The sequence below is a fragment of the Carassius carassius genome, chromosome 41 (assembly GCF_963082965.1).
Source record: "Carassius carassius chromosome 41, fCarCar2.1, whole genome shotgun sequence".
In the NCBI taxonomy this organism is placed as follows: Eukaryota; Metazoa; Chordata; class Actinopteri; order Cypriniformes; family Cyprinidae; genus Carassius; species Carassius carassius.
Genome location: NC_081795.1, coordinates 2,709,636 through 2,733,903, shown reverse-complemented (window position 1 = coordinate 2,733,903; position 24,268 = coordinate 2,709,636). Strand labels below are relative to the sequence as shown.

At 36.4% G+C, this 24,268-nt stretch overlaps 2 protein-coding genes across 3 annotated transcripts; both read left to right on the top strand.

Moving 5' to 3' along the window:
- The first annotated feature begins 1,826 nt into the window (after positions 1 to 1,826).
- LOC132123426 (NACHT, LRR and PYD domains-containing protein 12-like) lies at positions 1,827 to 14,661 on the top strand. 2 transcript variants are annotated; one of them, XM_059534027.1, is made up of 11 exons: positions 1,827 to 1,939; positions 9,982 to 10,156; positions 10,471 to 10,698; positions 10,868 to 10,972; positions 11,155 to 11,265; positions 11,418 to 11,486; positions 11,571 to 13,334; positions 13,523 to 13,687; positions 13,796 to 13,912; positions 14,020 to 14,193; positions 14,287 to 14,661. In XM_059534027.1, exons 3-11 carry the CDS (start codon positions 10,631 to 10,633, stop codon positions 14,483 to 14,485), a joined length of 2,772 nt encoding a protein of 923 aa, XP_059390010.1. In that variant the 5' UTR covers positions 1,827 to 1,939; positions 9,982 to 10,156; positions 10,471 to 10,630; the 3' UTR covers positions 14,486 to 14,661. The 2 variants fall into 2 exon arrangements, with proteins under 2 accessions (XP_059390010.1, XP_059390011.1); XM_059534028.1 differs by lacking the exon at positions 14,287 to 14,661 and having other exon boundaries at positions 13,876 to 13,912; positions 14,020 to 14,158.
- On the top strand, positions 1,887 to 24,237 carry LOC132123009 (uncharacterized). The gene is given in 27 exon segments (XM_059533544.1): positions 1,887 to 1,939; positions 4,324 to 4,756; positions 4,758 to 6,052; positions 6,146 to 6,394; positions 6,835 to 6,882; positions 7,072 to 7,245; positions 8,551 to 8,724; positions 8,864 to 9,003; positions 11,894 to 12,143; positions 12,243 to 12,890; positions 13,155 to 13,334; positions 14,020 to 14,193; positions 14,790 to 14,960; positions 15,041 to 15,214; positions 15,328 to 15,481; positions 17,585 to 17,592; positions 17,891 to 18,004; positions 18,208 to 18,318; positions 19,142 to 19,255; positions 19,926 to 19,997; positions 20,078 to 21,841; positions 22,109 to 22,279; positions 22,375 to 22,473; positions 22,561 to 22,734; positions 23,425 to 23,595; positions 23,669 to 23,842; positions 23,947 to 24,237. Coding segments are annotated over 27 exon segments (7,461 nt in total). The 3' UTR covers positions 24,119 to 24,237.
- Positions 24,238 to 24,268: the final 31 nt, after the last annotated feature.

Below are 24,268 nucleotides of genomic sequence, written 5' to 3'. Positions count from 1 at the left end.
CTGATGAATGTGAACATCTGATAAATGCAGTGCAATAAACTCACTGTACAAGTGTATGAACCCCGACTGCTGTTTATAATTCAAAGTAGGATCAGTCAGATATGCGGCAAACTGATTGACCAAAAAAAGAGTAAAAACAGAGTCTATAATCTAGAAAACTGGTGAGAGTCATATAATTTACATAAAGGTGAACATAAACAAATGAATGTGTTAGAAGCTTGAGGGTCAGATCTATGGAAGCCCGTTTCCGCCACAAAAAAAAAACAGACTCTTTGTCTCACATTTCTGATTTTTTTTTCATTGTGTGATACAAACTCGAAATTGAATAATGTCAGAACTGTGAGATAAAAAGTCACAATTGCGATTTATAAAGTCAGAATTCTGACTTTTTTCTCACAATTGCAAGTTTATATCAGGCAATTCTGACTTTATTTCTCAGGAATTGCAACTTTTTATCTCACAATGCTGACTTTTTTTCTCTCACAGTTGCTTCATACAAACTTGTAATTCTGAGAAATAAAGTCAGAATTTGAGATAAAGTCCCAATAACCTTTTTTATTTTTTATTCAGTGGCAGAAACAGGCTTTCTACACAAATATGATTTCAGACAAGAGAAATGTGTGACTTTCTTAATCAAATTAGCCATGTGTTTTTGATAAATCGTACATAACATTTTTGCTTCACTATATTCAAAACTTATCATAACTGATATAAACAAAAATTGTTTACGCCTCATACCTGAATAAACTTCTGTGAAGCACTCCTTTTTTTTCCTTCATCGACTGCATTTATGTAATTTATCAAGCTCATGTTTAAAATTAAACGAACTAGAGATTTTTGCACGCTTTTCAAACGCAAACACAGTGCCATCGTTGATGTAGTGAGTTACAGACCGGAATACTTAATTGTAAATACAATACCATACAGATGTAAAACCGTCGACATGTTTATCTTTTTAAGCTGAACTCAAGTGGAGAATCTTTTTTAACCATGAAGTGTGAAACAGCGCCACCATTGGTCACAAGATAAGTTGCATCACAATGTTTACACAAGATTAAAAAACTAAAATACATAAAAATGTTCCAAAAACAACTGACCAAAATAGATTTCCTCCTAAGATTCACATGATTATACCCTTTATCTAGAACTTAAACTCTTATTGTAGTTTGGCTGATCATCTTTTATGATAAAATTAAATCTGATCTATCTAGACTTTAATGAGGAAACGGCTTTGTTTTTATGTCATCAAGTCAGCCATTATGTTTACACATGTAAAGACAGTAACAATACGTCAGTTTTCAAATACAAAAACTAACTTAATGCTGCAGTCCCCACATGTATGTACTTGATTGCCTTCATGTTTTAAAGCGGTGGTTCTCAGTCAGACTTTACAGTTTTTTGGTGCAAATTCATCTTGTCAATGTGGTTCAAGGTTTAAAAAATATTTATAAGAACAAATGCACAGACTGAGAGCAGAAGATTACACTAGGCAAGATAAATCCTTTTGAATTAAACAGTAAGGACACATGACACTTAAGTTATATTATTTGCAGAATGTAATTGAAAGTTTAAGTATTGCAAAAAGCAAGAAAATATGCACACTATGCTTTCCACTACAATGCATTGTCTTAATTTATCACAAAATGTGTGTATTTACATTTAGTCAGACACTGCTAACAGTTAAGTCTTTTATTAAATGTGAAAGTATGTGAACTATATAAAAATAAACCAGAAGATACTTTACCAAGAACCAGTCAAACCAGTTTCTGAAGAAAGCTTCAACCCTGTGCTTTGTTTTTCTTCCTCATTCCCTGTTCTTTAGCCTTTCATTACAAGACACAGAATTCAGAATACATTTCTTCAGAAGTTATGAAAAGACAAGAACCATGAATGCTGAAAAAGACGCTGATTATCACAACATTAGCGATGGAGAGAAAAGGTAAGTCAAATGTTGTGTTTGTAGATGTATCAGAATTGTACAGATCAAAGCAAACTGAATTAAAACCAACACGGTTTAAAGTAAGAGCTTAAAACATAACGCTTATAACCTACCATATCTAATTAAATTAAAAAACTGTTATTACAAAAGCCACTGACCCTCTTAATATAATCTGATTGAAAGCGATGTTGAATTGCTTTGAACTATGAAGATGGATTGTGTTGTATCTGACAGCGTTCAGCAGGAGAGACCACATTCACCTGTCTTTAGTGTTTTATCCATGAAGAGTGACAAATCAATGAAAATGCCAATTCAGTTAAAAGCTGAAGATTATCTAAGGTGAATCCAGTTAATGTTGTAGATAATGTTTTAGCAAGATGAAAATATTATTTTTAAAAGATGAATGAAACCCACTATTATATTTTCTAGAACATAATCTTTTATTACGTTGCTTTTTCAGCCCTGAGGAGAGATCAGATTCACCCGTTCCCAGTGTTTTGTCCATGAAAAGTGACAAATCAATGAAAATGCCAATTCAGTTAAAAAATGGAGAATATTTGTTTGATCAAAGGTAAATATACAATTCTTTTAGTTTTTGTTGCATAGCTTTGAAGTTTATAGCACTTTTGTGAGGCAGCTAAAACTAAAATGTAGTATTGTGTTGTATTTCTGTCCTGTAAAGTATTGTCCTTAACAAATCTCATTGTCACTAGCTTTTACTTGCAAGAACATAATCATTGTTATCTAATGATGAGATGCATATGGTTTTATTTATTTATTTATATGCAGTTCATTTATTTATATAGCCAATTCAGTTAAAAGATGGAGAATCTGTATCTGATCAAAGGTAAATACAGAATAATATGTTTTATGTCACATGGGATACATTAACTATGATTTTCTTGCTATTGTGAAGTAATAAAACAAAAAGAAGTGCTTGCAAAATATGTATTTTCTTAAATCTTTAAGACATCAGTTTCTATGGAGCCACGCACATGACATACAAGAAAAAATAAATAAATCGTGCGCACGCTTTAGCAAATCGAGGGAACGAATTAGTAAATCGTGCACACAATCTCTAAATCAAGTGAATGCAATAATAAATCAAGGGAACGCTATAGTTTTAGTACATTGAGGGAACGAATTAGTAAATCGTGCACACGATTTAGCCTTATATTTGTTCCTGCGTGTCATGTGCGGGGCTCCGTAAGTTTCAATGATCAACTATGGTGAGATGGATTTTGTTGCTTTTCAGTTTTCTGGAGAGATCACATTCATCTGATCCCAGTGTTTGGTCCCTGAAAAGTGACAAGTCGATGAAAATGCCAATTCAGTTAAAAGATGGAGAATCTGTATCTGATCAAAGGTAAATCTATGTATCTTTTTGTTTGCATGTAGCATAGCTGTGATAATTGTAGCCATATAGCGATAAATTCAGATTTTCCTCAGTTTCTTACTCACTAAAACAGATTCTATGAATCTCAAACTACTTCTTCACTTCATGTCAAAGACGTATTTCAAACCCCCCACCCCAAGCAGAACTTCACACAGAGCTGTCTCTATTAAGCACAGGTTTAACTACATTCTCATTCAGCAAAAATAACACTGAATACAAACATAACATGAACTCAAATAACACACTGTCCCCAAAGCAGTAACGTAATTGTGTGAAAATGAGGCAAAAGTTTGGTTTTGAATGAAGCATTTGGTTTTGTTTTAATTATTTACAAATTGGTGCACTATTGAGAATGTGTTTATAATTTGAGAATTTTTTTTTTACGACATGCATCTAAGTAATAGAGATGATAACTTCAAAATCTGAGAGTTAATATTGTTGTCGGTTTTTTAAGTTCACTGGAGAAATCACATTCACCTGATACCCATTCAACAAAAATTCATTTGAGAGATGAAAAAAATCCACCACACCAGAGGTAAGGTTTTATAGCACAACAGTTCAACTGTTAGCTTTGATTTCAGTTTTTGCTTCCAAAATCTGAGAGGATTCTGGTGAGTGCAGATAATTTGCAGTTAACTCTCACCAGATACAGGGTTTCAGGAATAGACAGCAGGGCATCTGGAAAAAAAAAGTTCATCCAACATATTTAAACCAGCGGACTTAAATTTGGGCTATTTAAAAAAAAAAAATGTATGTGTATGACATCCTTCACCATTGTAATTGTCAATGTAACTTTATATAAATGTTGTAACAAAACCAACTGAGATAAAATAAAAAAGACACAGCCTTCATTATCTGAAAAGACATAACTTAATATTATTTGAATATTTTCAAAAAAATTTAAGATTACATTTAACTTTGTACAGAGCAGATGTGTTTTCTAACAATGACAAAGTCTTTTGGTTTTATTATTTGCTTTGCTTTCTAGGCATGAGCTGCAAATACACGATAGAGAGATCCAACAAAGATTAAAATCTTACATTAAAAAGAAACATCAGTATGTTTTTGAAGGATTGGGAAAGCAGGGAAACCCAACACTCTTGAACCAAATCTACACTGAGCTCTACATCATAGAAGAAGAAGCTGGAGGGATCAGTAATAAACATGAGTTTACTAGGATAGAAAAAACCTTTACTGCTGCAGGAGCAACGATACCAATCAAATGTAGAGACATCTTTAGAGCTTTACCTGGACAAGACAAACCCATCAGAACTGTGCTAACAAAGGGAGTTGCTGGCATTGGAAAAACAGTCTCTGTGCAGAAGTTCATCCTGGACTGGGCTGAAGGGAAAGAGAATCAGGATGTCCAGCTCATATTTCCTCTTCCTTTCAGAGAGCTCAATTTGATGAAGGAAAAAAAATAAGTTCAGTCTAGTCAGTCTTCTTCAAACCTTCTTGATGAGAGAGATAAGTTTACATTTGATTCAAAACTCCTCTGTTGTTTTCATTTTTGATGGTCTGGACGAGTGCCGTCTTCCCTTAAACTTTCACACCAATGAGACTCTACAGGATGCGACCAAAGAGACATCAGTGGATGTGCTCATGAAGAACCTCATTGTGGGGAATCTGCTTCCCTCTAATCTCATCTGGATCACCTCCAGACCAGCAGCAGCTGATCTCGTCCCCTCTGAGTGCATCCATCGAGTGACAGAGGTACGAGGCTTCAATGATCCACAGAAGGAGGAATACTTCAGGAAGAGAGTCAGTGATCAGAGTCTGGCCAATACAATCATCTCACACCTGAAGTCATCAAGGAGCCTCTTCATCATGTGCCACATCCCAGTGTTCTGCTGGATCTCAGCCGCTGTTCTGGAGAAGATGTTGAGTCGAGCAGAGAGTGGAGAGATTCCCAAGACTCTTACTCAGATGTACACACACTTCCTGATGGCACAGATTAACATCAAAGATACAAAGTACAATGAGAAGAAGAGCAAAGACAAAGAGATGATTTTCAAACTAGGGAAACTGGCATATGAGCAGCTGGATAGAGGCAACCTGATCTTCTATGAGGAAGACCTGAGAGATTGTGGCATTGATGTGACAGAAGCATCAGTGTACTCAGGATTGTGCACTCAGATCTTCAGAGAGGAGTTTGGCTTGTATCATGGGAAAGTCTTCAGCTTTGTTCATCTGAGCATTCAGGAACATCTAGCAGCTCTATATGTGCACCTCTCCTTCCACAACAGCAGAATAAACGTGCTTGAAGCACATGACTCTGGAACGCCGGTGACAATGTTGAGTTTACACAAGTGTGCAGTTGAAAAAGCCTTAAAGAGTAGGAACGGACATCTTGATCTTTTCCTTCGCTTTCTCATGGGACTTTCACTGGAATCAAATCACAGCCTTCTAGAAGGGCTTTTGGTGACAAAGACAGAAAGCTCACTGGAAAGAGAGAAAACTATTGAGTATCTCAAACAAGAATTAAAAGAACAGTTGTGTCCAAATGATTGTGTCCTTCTGTTCCACTGTTTAAATGAACTAAACGACCATTCTCTGATCGATGAATCCCAAAGCTGTGAAAAACAAAACATGTCCCCAGCTCTCTGGCGAGCTTTGGTGTATAAATTAATGACATCTGATGAGAGGTCTGAAGAGTTTGAACTTCAAAAATATGGCAGATCAGATGACATCTTAGAATGGCTGCATACTGTGATCAAGTTATTCACAAAGGCCCGTTGAGTTCTTTTTGAAATCTTATCAAATGCAAGCATGCTCAAAATATTTATATTACACTCTTACTATTTTGTCAGGTTGAGTGACTGTAATCTCACATATAAAGGCTGTGCACTGCTGACTACGGTTCTTACATCATTATCCAATGTGAGAGAGCTGGACCTCAGCAACAACAACCTGCAGGACTCAGGAGTAGAAATACTCTGTGTCGGAGTTAATAGATCACCCCGCGGAGCAGAATTTTTAAAGTAAATACTAGAAATTATTACTTTACATATCATACTGTACTTTATTAAATACTTTTTCTTATTAGAAAAAGGGAAATGCAAAGAAAGATGCACTCATATAGCCAGCATAAACATGGGAATGAAGAAAGTCAATTACATTTCCATCACAGAACTGCTGGACTACAGGGCAGAGATTGCAGCACAAAGTCTATGAAGTAAGTTCTTTGTGGTTGGTTGCATTAAACCCTTAGACTAGTCTTACAATCAAGCCATTTATTTTTTCTTCTAGACTGGTCATCACTTAATTAGGTACATAAAAACATAAACTGGTCTAATTTGAATCTGAAAAGTAAGACTGATAAGACTATCACTTAGTCTCATGTAGTCAGACCTGTGTTCTCACACATTTTAATACATTTTTCTCATATCAGAATAAAGGACATGGAAAGAAAGATACACAACAAAGCTTTAGCATCAACTTGTGGTTCCCATAATCATCATAAACATGGAAATGAAGAAATTCACTTACATTTGCATCACAGAACTGCTGGACTACAGGACACAGAGTGTAGCCTGAAATCTCTGAAGTAAGTTCAATCAATCGATTCTGTAATATGTTAAAAATTAATTTCGTATTTTAGAATAATGACTCCCTAGTAATTTTTTAGTGTGGTGCCACTGTCAGATTATGGTAATTAATTCTTGCAAATTTATAAATGAATATATATACTGTATACATCGTGACACATCAAATGTATTACCTATTCTCTTTGTAGTCTGAAGAACTGTGGAGTAACAGAAGCAGGCTGTGTTTACCTGAGCAAAGCTCTGAGTTTAAACCCTTCTCATCTGAAAGTGCTGGACCTGAGCTGGAACAACATTGGAGACTCTGGAGTGAAACATCTTTGTGCTGCTCTGGAGAAAGTTCACTGTGCACTGAAAACACTAAAGTGAGTTATCATGCTATTTTATATTTTATAGTTGATAACAAGTGTCATCAAAGTGGCATTATGTCAGGGTTCCTACGCAGTTTGGAAAAGTATGGAATTTGATTTGAGTCATTTCCAGGACTGGAAAAGTATGGAAACAAGAAAGCAAAGTATGGAAAAATATTTGCATTTCCAGAATTTTGCCCCTATTTAGTTTTATATAATAGAAAAATAAGAATTTAATGAAAATAAATTCATCATACAAGAAGCGTGTTTTCATGGTAGCTGTTTAGTGAATGTCAAACACGACAGAATGAATTCAAGGTGCATCTTTCATTATGCAGGTTATAAGCATTTATTAAGCCACTTATTTACATTTACATTTATTCTTTTAGCAGACGCTTTTATCCAAAGCGACTTACAATTGCTATATATGTCAGAGGTCGCACGCCTCTGGAGCAACTAGGGGTGAAGTGTCTTGCTCAGGAACACATTGGTGTCTCACAGTGGATTCGAACCCGGGTCTCTCACGCCAAAGACGTGTGTCTTATCCACTGCGCCAACACCACCCATTTATTGTGCCATTGTGTTTTTTGACTGGCACAGTGTATGCGTTAAAGCATTTAATTATGCCTTGAAATATGATGTACTGCCCTAAAGAAAGCCAAATTTTTTACTTCTTTTTTACAGTACCAGTCTATTTTATATACCCTTGAACTTGGCAAAAAGGACAATGCACACAGCCGTATATTGTGCCATCAGCCCATTTCTTGTCATTGTTTCTCTGCTGCTACAGAGGATGTTAAATTGAACATTAGGCCTTAATATTAGAGGTACTATACTAACAAAAGACAAATTTTGAGCAAATATATCTCCATTAATTCATGTGCATCCATGCTCTCATTTCCTTCATAGTAAGATGGCAGTGACGCACAAAGGAAATAGGTTATATTATATAAAATTAGAAACTGTAATGCGTAAGCACACAAAAAATAGCTACGCATGTCAATAGTTTCTTGTTTTGTGTGTGCAAAAGTCTGTTTTTTTTTAGGGGCTCTGTATGTTGTCACTTGGAGAAAATCAATAAATAAACCCCTGAGAAAAAATAAAGACCCAAATATCACAAATATAATGCTCTATGAACCATTTATGTTAATATGTCCAAAAATCTACTGAGAAGTGGAAATTTGAGTCTGGAAAAGTATGGAATTTTGAGATGGAAAATGTGTAGGAACCATGTTATGTTGAATATAGTCAGTATAACAACATGCAATTATGTAAAAATATAAGTAAAATATATCACATTTTCAATTGTGATACGATCAGATTGGACAAATGTGGAATGACTGAGAGAAGCTGCACTGCTCTGGCTTCAGCTCTCAGCTCAGAGACCTGCAGTCTGACACATCTGGATCTGAGCAGTAATGATCTTCAAGACTCAGGAGTGAAGAAGCTCTCTGCTGGACTGCAGAATCCTCACTGTAAACTAGAGGAGCTGAGGTGAAAGTCTGCAGAACTGTTACATTATTATATTATACTCTTATATTATTTTAGAAAACTTGCAACTATACATTAAGAAACTGTTAAACTAAGAAGTAATAGCAAACATGTGCTTATAAATCCACTCTGCTCTCTTCAGGTTGTCCAAGTGTAATGTAACACATGAAGGAGTGACAGCACTGACTGAAGCTCTGAAATCACATCCATCCCATCTGAAAGAACTTGATCTTTCTGAGAATGATCTGGAAGAGTCAGATTTAAAAATGCTCTCTATAATACTGGACACATCATAAAAATAAACAAAATGGACAGAAATCTTTAAGAACTTTAATTAGGAAGATAATTCTTAAACTGGTTGCAAATAAAAATAATACAAACAAATCAAAACCAGAATGAAGGCTAGAGCAAAGCATAGAGGAAAACCAGTACACTCACCAGTACATGCTCCAGTTGGTTCAGTGCAGAGGGTCTCCATATTTAGAAGCCATCCCCCTTTTATTTTTTATATAAAAACCAATGAAAAATGCATGTTCTTTGATGATTTTATTGTTTTATTGAATAATGCATTGAAAATAAAAATCTTAAAACTTTTGTTGTTAGTCCTGTTGTTCTGTTATTTTCTTTATAATCTGTGCTGCAAAATATGTGTAACAAAACAATCCAATTAAGCTTATAAACTGTATTTTAACCTCAAATAACTGAAAAGTGATAATGCTTTGCAGGAGCAATATTTAGCTTAAAATTACTGACTCATGTTGCATGTTCACATACATTTTTTCCCTGCATTATTTGTGTGGTATATTACATGTCTCCTGCACTCATTCATTTGCTTTGAAAACAGACAAGATATTCACTTAATATTCTGGATTTCATCAGTTCAAAGATGAGTATTGTATGTGAAGAAAGAAAAAAATACTGAATTATCTTTACTTATGTTTTGAATGTAATAATAATAATTAAAAAAACAATCTATCAGCAGTGCTTTCCACAGATCATTCCAGAGTTTAGGAGCTATCGCAACAAAAGCTCGATCTCCACTTGTCCGCTCTGTTCTTGGTGAAAAAGTCTCCAAGTACAGAATAGAATATAGGTGCTGACAATCAGAAAACAAGACAAAACATACAACTGCATATGTGAATATCAATATGACAAAGAGTCTGGTTCCTTTGTGCTTTGTCCTTTGTGTATCCTGGTGCTATTTTTAAACAAGCTGATGTTAACAAACTGATAAAAATACCTGTTTGGCCTTTCTCACAGATGTTGCCCTGATAAGGCAGTTAGTGCGCATACTGTGGGCGGTCCGTAATGCCTGAGGCTTAGCCTTCACCAACTTCCTTGACATAAAAATTCACTAACAACACTGAGGACGACATATAAGCGTCGGACAGATAGCCTGTGGAAAAATAGAAATCATCAAACTGGTTGACATATGGTAAGTACTATACTGCCCAGACCAAGAAAAGCATCTGATGGATCACACCAGACACAACAAACTATTATAATGTGGGAGATTAGCTATGATTAATTCTAGGTGTTACAAAAAAACTGTATTTGTATGTGTTACATACAATTTAATTTTGATTTCATGTATGTATTACTTTGTAATATTTTTCAATTATTGTTGAAAATTATTTTAAGGTTTGTCTTCATTATACTTTACTGCCTAACACTAATAACAAAAACCAGTGAAGCCTGATCTTAAAGAGAGATTACATACTTAATCATGTTTCTCTTCCTCATTTGCAGCATGCAGTGTTCTGAAGAACAAAAGGCTTTCTTTGCCCGTTTATTATGTTGGGAGTACAAATCTATAATATAAAAAAACAATAGGTACAAAGAACACAACGTGGATTCTGACAGTTGTGATCAGGAGGGATCAGATTCCCCTGAGCCCAGTGTTTTGTCTATGAAGAGCAACCGATCAATGCAAATGCCGGTTTACTTGAGAAATACAACACATCTTCCACATCTAAGGTATATTTGTACATCGTTTTAAGCTTAATTATCAAATAAATTGTCAAATTAACATAATTATATCATTACCATTACTGTTAAACATTTTAAGAAAATGGTTGTGTTTTGAACATTTTTAATCTTAATTTATATTATATAGCATAAAATAATATTGTGTTCCCTCTCACAGTTTGGTCGACAGATCAGACTCTTCCAGTCCTAGTGTTTTGTCCATGAAGAGCGACCGCTCAATGCAAATGCCAATTCATCTGAAAAATGGATCAATGGAAAAAGGGTAATGACAATTTCTTGTTTAATATAAAGATAGACAGAACAGTGGGTCATCAGGGCAGTAAAACAGCTATAAAAATTCAGATAAAAAAATTCGGACCCTCATCGATGCTTTTTAGGCAATCTTTACTAAAATACCAGATTTCTTCTTTATTCAAATCTACCAATGGTAAGTTTTGCTTTCAGTCTCCACCAGGAGAGATCAAACTCATCTTCCCCAAGTGTTTTGTCTATGAAGAGTGACCGGTCAATGCAAATGCCAATTCATCTGAATGAACCACCTCCACTGGGACTAAGGTAACATTCTACTATAAGAACTCATTTATTTTGCTTCAACAAACTGAAGGGTAAATAGTGCGCAAAAGTTAATACAAATCTCAGACAAAAGTCTTAATTCTCACGGGTTATACATTTTAATGCTTATTACAAAATATTATTTTGTCTATAAGGTATTCACTAACAAAATCATGTCAGGATGCTCTGAAGACTGGCAGCTTTCCTGGAGAATTCATTCATCAGTAGGTTCAATGCATCAAGAGTCTTATTTATAATGTCTGTACTGTGTGCATATTCTCAGTTACTGAAAAACATGTTTTCAACAGATGTGATTCAAAAAGTCCTGACATCAAGATTAATAGATTAAAAAAAGAAATAAAAAAGAAGCAACTGTACATTTTTGAAGGATTTGCAAAGCAGGGAAATCCAAAACTTCTGAAGGACATCTATATAGAGCTCTACATCACAGAGGGAGGGAATGGAGAGATCAGTTACGAGCATGAAATTAAAAGAATAGAAAAAACGTTGAAGGTTCCTGCAGGAGCAACGATACCAATCAAATGCAATGATATTTTTAGAGCTTTACCTAGACAAGACAAACCAATCAGAACTGTGCTGACAAAGGGAGTCGCTGGCATTGGAAAAACAGTCTCTGTGCAGAAGTTCATCCTGGACTGGGCTGAAGGGAAAGAGAATCAGGACATCCAGCTCATATTTCCTCTTCCTTTCAGAGAGCTCAATCTGATGAAGAACAAAACACTCAGTCTTTCAGATCTTCTTCAAATGTTCTTCCCTGAAACAAAAGAAATGGAAATATCCAGTGATGAATATAAAGTTTTGTTCATCTTTGATGGTCTGGACGAGTGTCGTCTGTCTCTAGATTTTCAGAGTGATGTGAGGTTGTGTGATGTAAGTGAATCAGCATCAGTGGACGTGCTGCTGACGAACCTCATTGTGGGGAATCTGCTTCCCTCTGCTCTCATCTGGATCACGTCCAGACCAGCAGCAGCTGATCTCGTCCCCTCTGAGTGTGTCCATCGAGTGACAGAGGTACGAGGCTTCAATGATCCACAGAAGGAGGAATACTTCAGGAAGAGAGTCAGTGATCAGAGTCTGGCCGATAGGATCATCTCACATCTGAAGTCATCAAGGAGCCTCTTCATCATGTGCCACATCCCAGTGTTCTGCTGGATCTCAGCCGCTGTTCTGGAGAAGATGTTGAGTCGAGCAGAGAGTGGAGAGATTCCCAAGACTCTTACTCAGATGTACACACACTTCCTGATGGCACAGATTAACATCAAAGATACAAAGTACAATGAGAAGAAGAGCAAAGACAAAGAGATGATTTTCAAACTAGGGAAACTGGCATATGAGCAGCTGGATAGAGGCAACCTGATCTTCTATGAGGAAGACCTGAGAGAGTGTGGCATTGATGTGACAGAAGCATCAGTGTACTCAGGATTGTGCACTCAGATCTTCAGAGAGGAGTTTGGTTTGTATCAGGGGAAGGTCTTCTGCTTTGTTCATCTGAGCATTCAGGAACATCTAGCAGCTCTATATGTGCACCTCTCCTTCCACAACAGCAGAATAAACGTGCTTGAAGCACATGAATCTGGAATGCCGGTGACAATGTTGAGTTTACACAAGTGTGCAGTTGAAAAAAATTTAAAAAGTATGAATGGGTATCTTGATCTTTTCCTTCGATTCCTGATTGGACTTTCTCTGGAGTCAAATCACAGTCTATTAAAAGGGCTTTTGGTGAAGAAGACAGACAGCTCCCTGGAAACAGAGAAAACTATTGATTATCTCAAGCAGAAGCTAAAAACAATCCTTTGCTCAGAAATGGCTCTTATTTTGTTCCACTGTCTGAATGAACTCAATGATCATTCCCTCATTACTGAAATCCAAAGCTACCTGACTTCTGGAAAGCTGAACAGCGAAGCTCTGTCCCCAGATCTCTGGTCGGCTCTGGTGTACATCTTAATGACATCAAATGAGAAGTTTGAGGATTTCGAACTTTGTAACTATGGAAGATCAGACACTGCTCTGTATTGGCTGCTTCCTGTGATCAAGATGTCAAAAAAGATCTGGTGAGAACATTTAGCTACTTACACGACGTATTCAAAATCAATTACATATAAACAGAAATGAATGGGTGTGATTACTTGACTTTGATGAGCACCTTTTGGAATTAACTATACATGTGAGAGCAGAAAATGTATATATAATAAAACGGCAATAAATGAATAAAAAATTGACAGTCTACTTGCTCTTCCAGGTTGCATGACTGTAATATCACAAACAAAGGATGTGTATCACTGTGTTTGGTTCTTTCATCACTATCCAATGTGAGAGAGCTGGACCTGAGCAATAACACCCTGCAGGACGCAGGGGTAGAAATACTCAGCAAAGGAGTAAAAAACTCATGCTATGAACCAAAACTGTGTGTTTGTTTGGAGTAAAGTTGTTAAATATTACAATATTATATTATAAATACATTATGTACATACTTTATGAAGACATTTAAAGAAATATTTCTATGCCTCTTCAGAAGGGAGGAATGGCTCTTCAATCATCAAAATGAACAAGATAATCAGCTCAAGTATGAAGCTTTCCTATGTCTCACTGCAGGGCTACAGGATACGGAGTGTAGACTGGAATCCTTGAAGTAGGTTCTGTTAACTGTCTTTAAAATAGACTTTTTCATGCCAAATTTGCAACAAGGCTTTTGTCTTTGGATTGAGACCTCAAATGTATTACCTCTCCTCTCTGCAGTCTTAAGAACTGTGGAGTAACAGAAGCAGGCTGTGTTTACCTGAGCAAAGCTCTGAGTTTAAACCCTTCTCATCTGAAAGTTTTGGACCTGAGCTGGAACAACATTGGAGACTCTGGAATGAAACATCTCTGCGCTGCTGTGGGTAAAATACACTGTGCATTGGAAACAATAAAGTGAGTTATTACACAATTATGAGCTTATTTAGCTAATCATGAAATAAATTTAAAGTTATTTATGACTAAAGAGCCTTTTAATTGTTTTAACAGGTTAAATAACTGTAACATAACACACAAAAGTTGTATAGCATTGGCTAAAATACTACAAACAGTTTCAAATCTGAAAGAGCTCTCTCTAAGTGAGAATGAGCTCCAGGACTCGGGTGTGATGCTGTTCTCTGTTGGACTGCATCATCCTCACTGTAAACTGGAGACACTCAGGCAAGATGATTCTGAATACTTGTGCTAGATTAAGTAAACAATAAATTGACCATTAAATTATATTGCTTCATGGTGAAGGGTTTTTGTTTTATAAGGGCTACCACTGAATGTTAAAAGCCATAGCATAAAGGACATAAACATCATAGAAATTGGAAAACAAGTAAAGTGACTACTGTACTCACCATGTCCAATATTTAAACAAATATTAAACAAGCAAACATTTAAATCATTAATCTTTTACTATCATTAAAGATTTCTTGATTATACTAATTTGAAATTTTCTTCTGACACTGTATCATATCAATCAAATTTACTGGAATTTCTGTCAATAGGCTTTCATGTTGCAAAATTGAACCAGAAGGCTTTGGATCTCTGGCTTCAGTTCTGAGGTCAAACTCTCATCTGAGAGAACTGGACTTGAGCAACAACAGACCCGGAGATCAGGGAGCAGAGCTGCTGTCTGCTGTTTTTCAGCATCCAAACTGTAGACTGAAAACACTGAGGTTACTATATAAAAACTTGTGAGCACATTTTATATTTCACGTAGTTGGAACAGTACATATTATGATTATTTTTTTCTCAGGTTGGACAAATGTGGAATCACTGAGAGAAGCTGCACTGCTCTGGCTTCAGCTCTCAGCTTAAAGACATGCAGTCTGACACATCTGGATCTGAGCATTAATGATCTACAAGAATCAGGAGTGAAGAAGCTCTGTGCTGGACTGCAGCAGCCTCACTGTAAACTACAGAAGCTGAGGTAAAAATCTGGAAATGTCTTATTTAGTGCAATCTTAGATCTAAAGCCATTTAAAATCAAATGAAATAATAGCAAAACCATCTCTGCTTATAAATTCACTCTGCTCTCTTCAGGTTGTCCAAGTGTAATGTAACACATGAAGGAGTGACAGCATTGACTGAAGTTCTGAAATCACATCCATTCCACCTGAAGGAACTCGATCTGCTTGAGAATGATCTGGAAGAATCAGACTTGAATATGCTTGCCATTATACTGGAAAAAACACTATAAAACAGTAATCCTTAAGATAACTCTAGGAATAAGCACTCAAGCTTTTAACATTGTGAGAAGTTATCATGCATGATACGGTGATACCATCTGACCTAAAGAGATATATCGTTCACCCAAAATGAAAATTCTGTCATCATTCTGTTTACTCACTCTCATGTTGTTCCAAACCTGTGTGGTTGTTTTGGTGAGCACAAAAGAAGATATGTTGAAGAATGTTGGTAACCAAACAGCTGATGGTATTGACTTAAAGATTTTTTTTCCTTTCATACTATGCAAGTCAAATGCTACCAGCAACTGTTTGGTTAAATGATGTGAATAATGACAGAATTAAAATTTTTGTATGGACTATGTCTTTAGAGTAAAGACAAATCACAATTTCTATGGACTGAGAGTTCGGATAGCAGGTTTTATAAAGGATTATACAGTTTTTTAAGTATGTAATATATATTTTTATGGTTATGAATATGCTTGTTGTCAAACCACATGGACTTTTAGTTCGTTTTCTTCCCTTATGTGTTCCTTGACATAGTTTTCCCTCGTGATTGATTATGTCATCATGTCGTCGTCAAATTTGTCTGTGTATTTAAGTTCCTGTCTGTTCTATTAGTGTTTTTCGGGTCTTAAACGCTGATTGTGTGTATTTGTTGCTGTTCTCTCTCTGTGTGGATTATTACCCTTTTGGTTTATTAAGATTACCTTCTACCTTCATCTTTGTTTGATCGTGTGTTGTACTGCAGCAACCTATGACAGTTGTAACGTCAACTAATATGACCTTATTGTAAAGTGTGAGTTATACATATGTAATAAATGTACAGTACACATGCATAAACTTAATGGTTGTTCTGCTCGTGGTCATCTTAGTCTACTTGTTACTGAGTACCTCAAACAAAACGCCAAATATCCTTCTGGACTGCCAAATCCAGGGCTTATTTCATCCTCAAAATCTGGTACCATGCAAACATGATTTTGTTTGCAGGCAGACCGATGAGTCTGGTGTGCCCAAATTCAAGTTTGCAAATCCAGCCAGTTAGATTAGCACTTGTTACACCAAGAAAGTGCTTTCCATTTTGTTTACAACAAGAATCAGACGGTAAGTGGGTGTGACGCCTGAGTCTGAGACTATGGGCCACTGCCAACTTCCTTAATGCGAGGACTAGCAAGTGGAAATCTGGAAACACAAGGTAAGTACCACTAGAAAGATTATATATTATTATTTGCAGAATTAAAACATTAGGTTAATAATCTTTATGCTTTCTTTAAAAAGCTGAACTAGAAAGTGCCATCCAGTTGTGCAATGTGCAATATGCATCAGATGGTTTATGGGTGCGGCAGTGGCTCAGTGGTTCATGTAGGTTGTCTACAAACCGGAAGGTTGGTGGTTCGATCCCCGGCTCCACCTGACCAAGTGTCGAGGTGTCCTTGAGCAAGACACCTAACCCCACCTGCTCCCGACGAGCTGGATGGCGCCTTGAATGGCAGACACCGCAGTCGGTGTGTGAATGTGTGTGTGAATGGGTGAATGTGAGGCAAATTGTAAAGCGCTTTGGATGGCCATGTGGTCTGTTGAAAGCGCTATATAAATGCAGTCCATTTACCATTTACCATGGGTGTGACAGACTAAACCATTGCCAACTTCCTTAACGCCATGACTCTCTCACAACACTACCGAGGAGCAGGTACTTTAACTGTGGAGAGAACAGAAAACATTCAGTTCAACGGATTTATGTGGACTGGCGAAAATTCAGAAGACACATGGTAAGTGCATCTCAATATACATCTTTATATCACAGGCAAGATGAATCCTTGAGTTTGAGCTACACCTGATGATTTAGAGAAATATTAATTTTTCAATCATATCTGCTGAATGTTTTTATAATGTTAGTTACTAAAATACATTGTAATCTTAATGATTCCTCAGCTGAGCTATAGGCATCATACTGTATGACACAAAATATATGTGATTAGTCAATGTCAGTTATTTAATGCTTTATAATGTTTTTTAAAAGCAGTTCACTTAGATTACACCCTCAGGTGCATCAGGAAAAACTAGTAAAACCAGATAGTTTACATGCATGATCTGTTTCTCTTTCACATTTCCAGCTCTCCATGTAAAAGAAAAAATACTCAATAATAAAAGGAGTCTTTGCCTAACGAAGAAAAAAAAATGTCTGTGTGCCAAAAGAACCTAGTGTGTCCATAAAGAGTGATGGATCAGTTAAAAGACAAAGATTCTTCTTCTTATCATGGGTAAATTTTGAATTGCCGTCATATACAGTATACATTTGCTATAGAATAGATGTGAATACATTGCAAAAACTGTAACAATGACATGCAATTTCCAGTTCCACTGACTTTTAATCTGGTATAGAATATTATAAATAATTCTGAAAATGTTTTATCTGACAGAGTTGATCAGGAGAGATCAGATTCACCTGCGCCCAGTGTTTTGTCGTTTAAGAGTGACCGATCAATGAAAATGCCTATTCAGCTAAGAAATGAAATACATCTACCACATCTAAGGTATTCCCTTTTCTATCATTTCAGTGGTCATCAAATTAACATCTTTTTTAATTATAATTACAGTGAATATGTGATCCAATGTTACTTCAATGATCCACTTTCTATTTATAACAGAAATGCAATGAATTTTACAGGTTTTTTACTAGCACATGTGTTATAAACACAAGGTATAGCATAACATAAAATTATGTTTCCTGTTGTAGTTTGAAGGAGAGATCGGACTCATCTGCCCCTAGTATTTTGTCCATGAAGAGTGACCGGTCAATGCAAATGCCAATTCGACTGCAAAATGGATCAGATCTGATGGAAAAAAGGTAATGGAAATAACTTCACATAGTTCACACAGCAGGAAAATATGACAAGTTAAAGTTACTTTCCCAAGTTACTTTCCCTGGTGCTATTTTAGAACATTAAGTTAACCACTTTTCCACTCCACTGCTCTACCTTTGCGTTCGTGTCTTTTGCAGTGTCTGAACATGAAATAGCGTTCCAGAAACACAGCAATCAAGTCCAAACTTTTTTCCAAATTTCACTCTCACATCTTGCGTTTCTCAAAGCAAAAACACGTTCTGTGTGATTTGTGAATGTCATTTTGTGTGTGTGTGTGTGTGTGTGTGTGTGTGTGTGTGTGTGTGTGTGTGAATGTCCTGTGACTGGACCCCCATGCCCCGCAGGTGCTGACATCATCTTCCTTATCACCTGCTCATGAATTAGCTTGCTTCCGTAGCACTTCAACTTATAAATGAACTTCTAAACGCTTACTACACTGGCTTTGTGTTTACTTTCATATGACAGCGCTTCATGCTGTCTTTTTATCTTTCTTTTGCATTTGTGGGTCTGTTAGAACCGTCATTCGTTCACACTAGAATCTGATATTGGCCACATTTATAAATGCTAATGTAAACAACCATTCAAAAAATCTGAGCAATAAATTGAAACTAAGCACAGCTTGCAGTGTGAATATAGCCTTATTTAAGCTAAAGATATTCAGAAGTGCAGTGATGTGGTGACATTCATAAGGATGATGTAGATTGTAATATTTAGAACACTTTCTCTCCTCAGTGATTTATTGTTAACCTTCTCCAAAACTAAACTAAATTTCTTAAATCAACAAATGTCTTTTATTTTCACTGTCAGTCTTCAGCAGGAGAGATCATACTCATCTACCCCTAGTGTTTTGTCCATGAAGAGTAACCGGTCAATGCAAATGCCAATTCAACTTCAAAATGGATCAATTCCGATGGAAAAAAGGTAGTTTTTCACGCACTTTTGCACCTCACTGCCCTACCTTTGCACTTGCATCTTTTGCAGTGTCTGAGCATGACACAGCATTCCAGAAACGCAGCACTCAAGTAAAAAAAAAAAAGAAGTTTAAATTCCACTGCTGCATCTATTTTTTTTTGTGAATGTCCGGGGCCCATCAAAGGGTTGTAGCCCCCATCAGATTAATCTTCTCCAAGTGTTCTATGAAGAGCGATCATTCAATGCAAATGACAATTTATCTGAAAAAATCACTTCCACTGAAACTAAGGAAACATTCTATTATAAGTACTCATTTATTTTACTTTAGTAAAGTGTATTATAAATAGTGAAAACAAAAAGTATCTATAATTTTAGGACAAACAATAAAAGTATTGGAATACTTTGCATTGATGACAGATGAGAAGACAAAAGTTTAGTGTGGCTGGATAATTTCACTTCCTCTTAATTGCTTGTTGAATGACAAGAAAGATACAAAAGATACAGATAAACAAAGGCCAGCAAAGATCAACAGGGCAGTGAAAAAAGAGAATGAGGAAGACAAGATAAGAATGTTGGTGAGATATAAAAATGTTTCTGGTAAATTCACAAGCTGGCTAGCATTAACTCAGAACTGTGAAGATGAAAGTATTGAATATAAAACTATTGTTTTGTCTATAAGGGATTTACACAGAAAATCATGTCAAGATGCAGAGAAGACTGGTAGCTCTCCTGGAAGATTCATGGAATATCAGTAGGTTAAAACCATCAAGACTCATTTATAGTGCCTAAACTGTCTACATTTCTTGCTACTAATAAACATGTTTTCAACAGATTTGATTCAGAAACAGCTGAAGTCAAGATTCAAAGATTAAGATTGGAAATAAAAAACAAGCATCTGTACATTTTTGAAGGATTTGCAAAGCAGGGAAACTCAACACTCCTGAACGAGATTTACACAGAGCTCTACATCACAGAGGGAGGGAATGGAGAGATCAGTGATGAACATGAAATTAAAAGAATAGAAAAAACTTTGAAGGCTGCTGCAGGAGCAACGATACCAATCAAATGCAATGATATTTTTAGAGCTTTACCTGGACAAGACAAACCCATCAGAACTGTGCTGACAAAGGGAGTCGCTGGCATTGGAAAAACAGTCTCTGTGCAGAAGTTCATCCTGGACTGGGCTGAAGGGAAAGAGAATCAGGACGTCCAGCTCATATTTCCTCTTCCTTTCAGAGAGATCAATCTGATGAAGAACAAAACACTCAGTCTTTCAGATCTCATTCAGGTCTTTTTCCCTGAAACAAAAGAAATGGAGATATCCAGTGATGAATATAAAGTGTTGTTCATCTTTGATGGTCTGGATGAGTGTCGTCTGTCTCTAGATTTTCAGAGTAATGTGAGGTTGTGTGATGTAAGTGAATCAGCATCAGTGCACGTGCTGTTGACGAACCTCATTGTGGGGAATCTGCTTCCCTCTGCTCTCATCTGGATCACCTCCAGACCAGCAGCAGCTGATCTCGTCCCCTCTGAGTGTGTCCATCGAGTGACAGAGGTACGAGGCTTCAATGAGCCACAGAAGGAGGAATACTTCAGGAAGAGAGTCAGTGATCAGAGTCTGGCCAATACAATCATCTCACACCTGAAGTCATCAAGGAGCCTCTTCATCATGTGCCACATCCCAGTGTTCTGCTGGATCTCAGCCGCTGTTCTGGAGAAGATGTTGAGTCGAGCAGAGAGTGGAGAGATTCCCAAGACTCTTACTCAGATGTACACACACTTCCTGATGGCACAGATTAATATTAAAGACACAAAGTACAAGAAGAACAAGGACTCTGACAAAGAAATGATTTTCAAACTAGGGAAACTGGCATATGAGCAGCTGGATAGAGGCAACCTGATCTTCTATGAGGAAGACCTGAGAGATTGTGGCATTGATGTGACAGAAGCATCAGTGTACTCAGGATTGTGCACTCAGATCTTCAGAGAGGAGTTTGGTTTGTATCAGGGGAAGGTCTTCTGCTTTGTTCATCTGAGCATTCAGGAACATCTAGCAGCTCTATATGTGCACCTCTCCTTCCACAACAGCAGAATAAACGTGCTTGAAGCACATGACTCTGGAATGCCGGTGACAATGTTGAGTTTACACAAGTGTGCAGTTGAAAAAAATTTAAAAAGTATGAATGGGTATCTTGATCTTTTCCTTAGATTCCTGATTGGACTTTCTCTGGAGTCAAATCACAGTCTATTAAAAGGGCTTTTGGTAAAGAAGACAGACAGCTCCCTGGAAACAGAGAAAACTATTGATTATCTCAAGCAAAAGATAAAAACAATCCCTTGCTCAGAAATGGCTCTTATTTTGTTCCACTGTCTGAATGAACTCAATGATCATTCCCTCATTAATGAAATCCAAAGCTACCTGACTTCTGGAAAGCTGAACAGCGAAGCTCTGTCCCCAGATCTCTGGTCGGCTCTGGTGTACATCTTAATGACATCAAATGAGAAGTTTGAGGATTTTGAACTTTGTAAATATAGAAGATCAGACGCAACTCTGTTCTGGCTGCTTCCTGTTATCAAGCTTTCAAAAAAGATCTGGTGAGAACATTCAGTTGCTTACTTACATGAAGTCAATGATATGAAGTTAAATAAATAAAAATCTGTTTCCATTTAAAATTTGTGCAACTAGTCAACTACTACTACGATTACTTCTGTTTACACTAAATATCATCTATCACTATTTGCACTTAGCAGAAATAAGATTATATTAGTTGCTATTTATACTTAGTGCAACAGTATTTACCACTATTTAAACAGTAAATAACATATAAATAGCTTATGCTAATAATATACTTGTGTTGGCAGGATGCATGACTGTAATATCACAGAAATAGGATGCGCTGTGCTTTCTGCTGTTCTTCCATCAATATCCAATCTCAGAGAGCTGGACCTGAGCCACAACAACCTGCAGGACTCAGGAGTAGAAATACTCTGTATTGGATTGAAAAAATCAGACTACGACTTAAAAAAAATACTGTATGTGTGTTCAGTAAAGCAAAACAAAAACAACATGTCTATATAAGCCCTTTTTACTTGTAAAAGTTTAATCAAATATATAAATCCATTGTCAGGAGGATTCTGGGTTCTGATGTCTGTAGACCTGATCTTGATTTTATCGTTCTTCCTACTGCTGGACTAGAGGACACAAAGTGTAGGCTGGAATCACTGAAGTAGGTTTCTTCTTTAAGCTTCAGATATTGTATATTCAGATTTATAAGTGTAATTAGACTGCTGAATATGTACTCTCCTCTTTGTAGTCTGAAGAACTGTGGAGTAACAGAAACAGGCTGTGTTTATCTGAGCAAAGCTCTGAGTTTAAACCCTTCTCATCTGAAAGTGCTGGACCTGAGCTGGAACAACATTGGAGACTCTGGAGTGAAACATCTCTGTGCTGCTGTGGAGAAAGTTCACTGTGCACTGAAAACACTAAAGTGAGTTATAAGAAAATTAATTAGTCATAATTAGTCAATTAGTCATGAGTTGATGAAGAATTATGAGAAAAAAATATGTGACTTTTGAATCCATGTTGACTTTAAAGTAATAATTCACTCGAATCAAAAATGGAAATGATTTACTTGCCCCTATGAGGAGAATTTCCAAATAACAATTAGTTTATTTTAAATGACAGGCACAAAAACTTTTTTTCATAATTGCACTCCATATGAATACTAGGCAATATTTTAAGTCTCCTGAAGCCATACGATAACTTTATGTGAGGAACAAGGTGAAATCAAAGCAATTATTGATTAATTACCGTTCTCAAAATATAAAACACAATCTCATCCGTTAAAAAAGGGTGCTACTATTCGACGCAATTGATGCCAACATGTCAAGTGACAAATCGCAACGAATTAAGAATTAATTCCTCCTGAGAACCAGAAAAAAATGTTTTGTGAATTTTGTTGTAACATCTGTTCTAAAAACACATTTCAGTTTAAAATTTAAATGTGGAATCTTGTTATGATACTGTTTGGAGGTTGGCATTTAAATCAAAGTTGAATGAAAAAAACATTAATGAGCAAATTTCAGATTTCTTTATTTTGGGTTAACAATTCATTTAAAGTGATGTTATGTACTATAATTTGTATAATTAAGAACTTTACATTTTTGACTTATTGTAGACTTTCAACTTGCAAAATCAAAACAGAAGGCTTTGGATCTCTGGCTTCAGTTCTGAGGTCAAACTCTCATCTGAGAGAACTGGACTTGGGCAACAACAGACCCGGAGATCAGGGAGCAGAGCTGCTTTCCGCTGTTCTTCAGCATCCAAATTGTAGACTGGAAACATTGAGGTAAGATATAGAAATATAGTTTTTGATAAAGTTGGAAAATGAATCATATGTTACAAATTCATTTCTGTCTCAGGTTGGACAAATGTGGAATCACTGAGAGCAGCTGCACTGCTCTGGCTTCAGCTCTCAGCTCAAAGACCTGCAGTCTCACAGATCTGGATCTGAGCACTAATGATCTACAAGATTCAGGAGTGAAGAAACTCTGTACTGGACTGCAGCAGCCTCACTGTAAACTACAGAAGCTGAGGTAAAAATTGTAAAACCAAATCAGATTTCCACAAAAACTAAACCGTTTGTACCATTATTTGTTTACATTTTCCAATTTGTGAAAATCCACTCTGCTCTCTTCAGGTTGTCCAAGTGTAATGTAACACATGAAGGAGTGACAGCATTGACTGAAGCTCTGAAATCACATCCATCCCATCTGAAAGAACTTGATCTGCTTGAGAATGATCTGGAAGAGTCAGACTTGAAAGTGCTCTCCAAGATACTGGACACATCATCACACAAACTGAAGAAATAACACAAATGTTTAAGAGAATCCTTTAAAAGGAAGTGAAAAATGCATCAATATTAATGTCACTGCAAGCTGTACAGTACAGTACGAAGAACAACATTGTGAACTAGAGGAAAGAATACCATGCATGGTTTACACTAATGTAAATATCTGTGG

Coding starts and splice junctions, on each gene's coding strand:
- LOC132123426 (XM_059534027.1), top strand. CDS start 10,631: ATGAAGAGCAACCGATCAATGCAAATGCCGGTTTACTTGAGAAATACA. Junction 10,699..10,867: donor ACACATCTTCCACATCTAAG/GTATATTTGTAC, acceptor TCCCTCTCACAG/TTTGGTCGACAGATCAGACT. Junction 14,194..14,286: donor TGTGCATTGGAAACAATAAA/GTGAGTTATTAC, acceptor TTGTTTTAACAG/GTTAAATAACTGTAACATAA.